This window comes from Cyprinodon variegatus, unplaced genomic scaffold, assembly GCF_000732505.1.
Source record: "Cyprinodon variegatus isolate N-32 unplaced genomic scaffold, C_variegatus-1.0 Scaffold447, whole genome shotgun sequence".
Classification (NCBI taxonomy): Eukaryota; Metazoa; Chordata; class Actinopteri; order Cyprinodontiformes; family Cyprinodontidae; genus Cyprinodon; species Cyprinodon variegatus.
In genome coordinates, this window is record NW_015150900.1 from 135,522 (window position 1) to 137,693 (window position 2,172).

Genomic DNA, 2,172 nt, shown 5'->3' on the forward strand with positions numbered 1-2,172 from the left:
CACAACCTTAATAAAGTTTTGACAGAAGCTTTGCTGTTTTCTTTGTTTTTTCATATTTTTTCTGCAGATTTTTTTTAGACTGAGTTTTACAAATTGCTTTTTTTTTCACATTTGTTGAGAAGACGCGTTTTTATTGGTCCATGCAGACAATTTTACAGAATATGATCCTTAAAATGCAATTCATAAAACTGAAACTGAAAAAGAAAAATTTGAAAACAGAATTAGAAAATATAAAATCAGTTAAAAATGGAGAACAATAGAAAGTAATATATCTAAAAAAAATAGATAAAAAAATCTAGAGAAATAAAATCTAAATTAAATTTACCCTCATATTTTATTGGATTGTATAATTTTTCAGCCGATTTGAATTCTTGTTTTTTATGGAAAGTTGTTTCTGCTGGGAGGGGGGGTCCAATTAGACCTTTTAGGTTAAGAAAAGTCTCTACATTGTGACAAAGTGGTTCAGTTTGTCTTTACCTCTTGTCCCTTATTCTTATTTATGATATTTAATGTTTAAATTTAAAGCTTACTTTCAGCTAGAATAGATAGAAGCAGTGAGATCTGGGTTGTTAGAATAAAAAAGGCCAAAATAATCAGAGGAACCGGCGGCTGATCCTTGATCATCTTACCTCAGATCCATCAGCAGATTCAGTTCACTTCAGTCGACCACCAGACCCTTTTGGCCGTGCAGCGTGTTACATTAACTCTCCTGGTTTCTTACGGTTAATGTTGTGAATAAAAATCTTTCCATTTAGTAAACATGTTGAAGTAGAGCAGCTCCACTCGCCTCATTTTCTTAAATGCTACTAATTTTACATTTAAACTCTATAACAGGATTACAGAAAGTTCTTCTCTCGTCAAACCTGAATATTTTCACACCAGCATTTTTTTTTTCTTCTGTGGAACGTGTGAGTTGCACCTTTTTTACCCTGTGGTGACTTTGGTCTAAGGATTTATCTCTTTATGTTGAATCAGGAACACCCACCATCTCTTAATGAGAAAATTAGAGACTCTTCTTTTACTCTTCCTTTTGATTGTTGAAATGATACCATCGGGTCATTTTCTGGTAAAACATTCAGCAAAGGTTGATTTAAACAAAAATAAATTGCATTTAATGTAATAAACACCATTTTAAAAGGTAGAACAAACTGCCACATCCGGCCGAAAACGTCCGTCTGACTGAATCTCAGATTAGTAAATCTTAAAACGACCTGATCGAGATAAATTATTAAATCTGTGTCATAATTAAGAAGCAGTGATTGATGGCTGTCTACCAGCTCAGTAACTGACTCTGGCTCTTTGACACCAAGGTTGCCTAATATTGAGGTTTATGTCATTTATTATCAAATATTTAAACTTTTCCACAAAGGAACTGATATTTTTTTCCTTTTCAGGGATTTTATATTAATGCAACGTTTAGTCTCTGCTCACCTGTTGCTGTGAACTGGGCTTAAATCTGTATTATTTTTGTAGATCTTGCTGCTATATGCTGCATCAAATCAAACTACATTAAAGGTTTTAATTCATTTAACCTTCTAGTTTTTATTGCAGTTTAACGAACCCCAGCTTTCTAAAACAATGACTCCCTTTCAGTTCATTAATGTCCCCTCAGCTCGACTGCAGGATTTAATAATGAAAATCATAATTCGCTCATAATAAAGCAAAGAAAGCTGCTGTTACTCCTTTAACTCATCACTGATAGTAAAGTTAATATGATGTTTTCCCTGTAATAAAGAACCCACACAAAGGATAGAAAGAAAAGTCGATTTATTACCATTTAATCACAAAACAAATGCAAGATAAACACCCGAAGAAGAAGAGGAATGGTCGGTGGACTAAAAGGGAAAATAGAAAATAAAAGTGTGCTGCTGGTTCTCTGCACCGTCCTCCTTTCTTCTCATACTCTCTCCAAGGCCTCCAACATGATGATGCTGTTTCCTCTGATGACCTGCAAGAAAAAAAAAAACATCCGAATCATCAGCTGAAAATTAGAGCAGATATAAACTCTTCTTCTGCTAAATGATTCACCTGCTGACGGTTCTTCAATTAACCAGAAATTAATCACCTTTTTCAGCTTCTAGTTAATTTGTTACATTTAGCAGTTTCTACAAACCCAAGGTGAATCCTTCCTGCATGTGTGACAGGTATACTTTGTGCAGCGCACACAACGCT

General features: G+C 34.2%; 1 protein-coding gene across 1 annotated transcript in view; it reads right to left on the reverse strand.

Moving 5' to 3' along the window:
* Positions 1–1,750: 1,750 nt before the first annotated feature.
* snrpg (small nuclear ribonucleoprotein polypeptide G) overlaps positions 1,751–2,172 on the reverse strand; it is a 5,124-nt gene continuing 4,702 nt past the window's right edge. Inside the window, exon 4 of the mRNA XM_015389091.1 lies at positions 1,751–1,948. Coding sequence (XP_015244577.1) covers positions 1,898–1,948 — 51 coding nt within the window. The 3' untranslated portion in view covers positions 1,751–1,897. The remainder of the gene's footprint in view (positions 1,949–2,172) is intronic.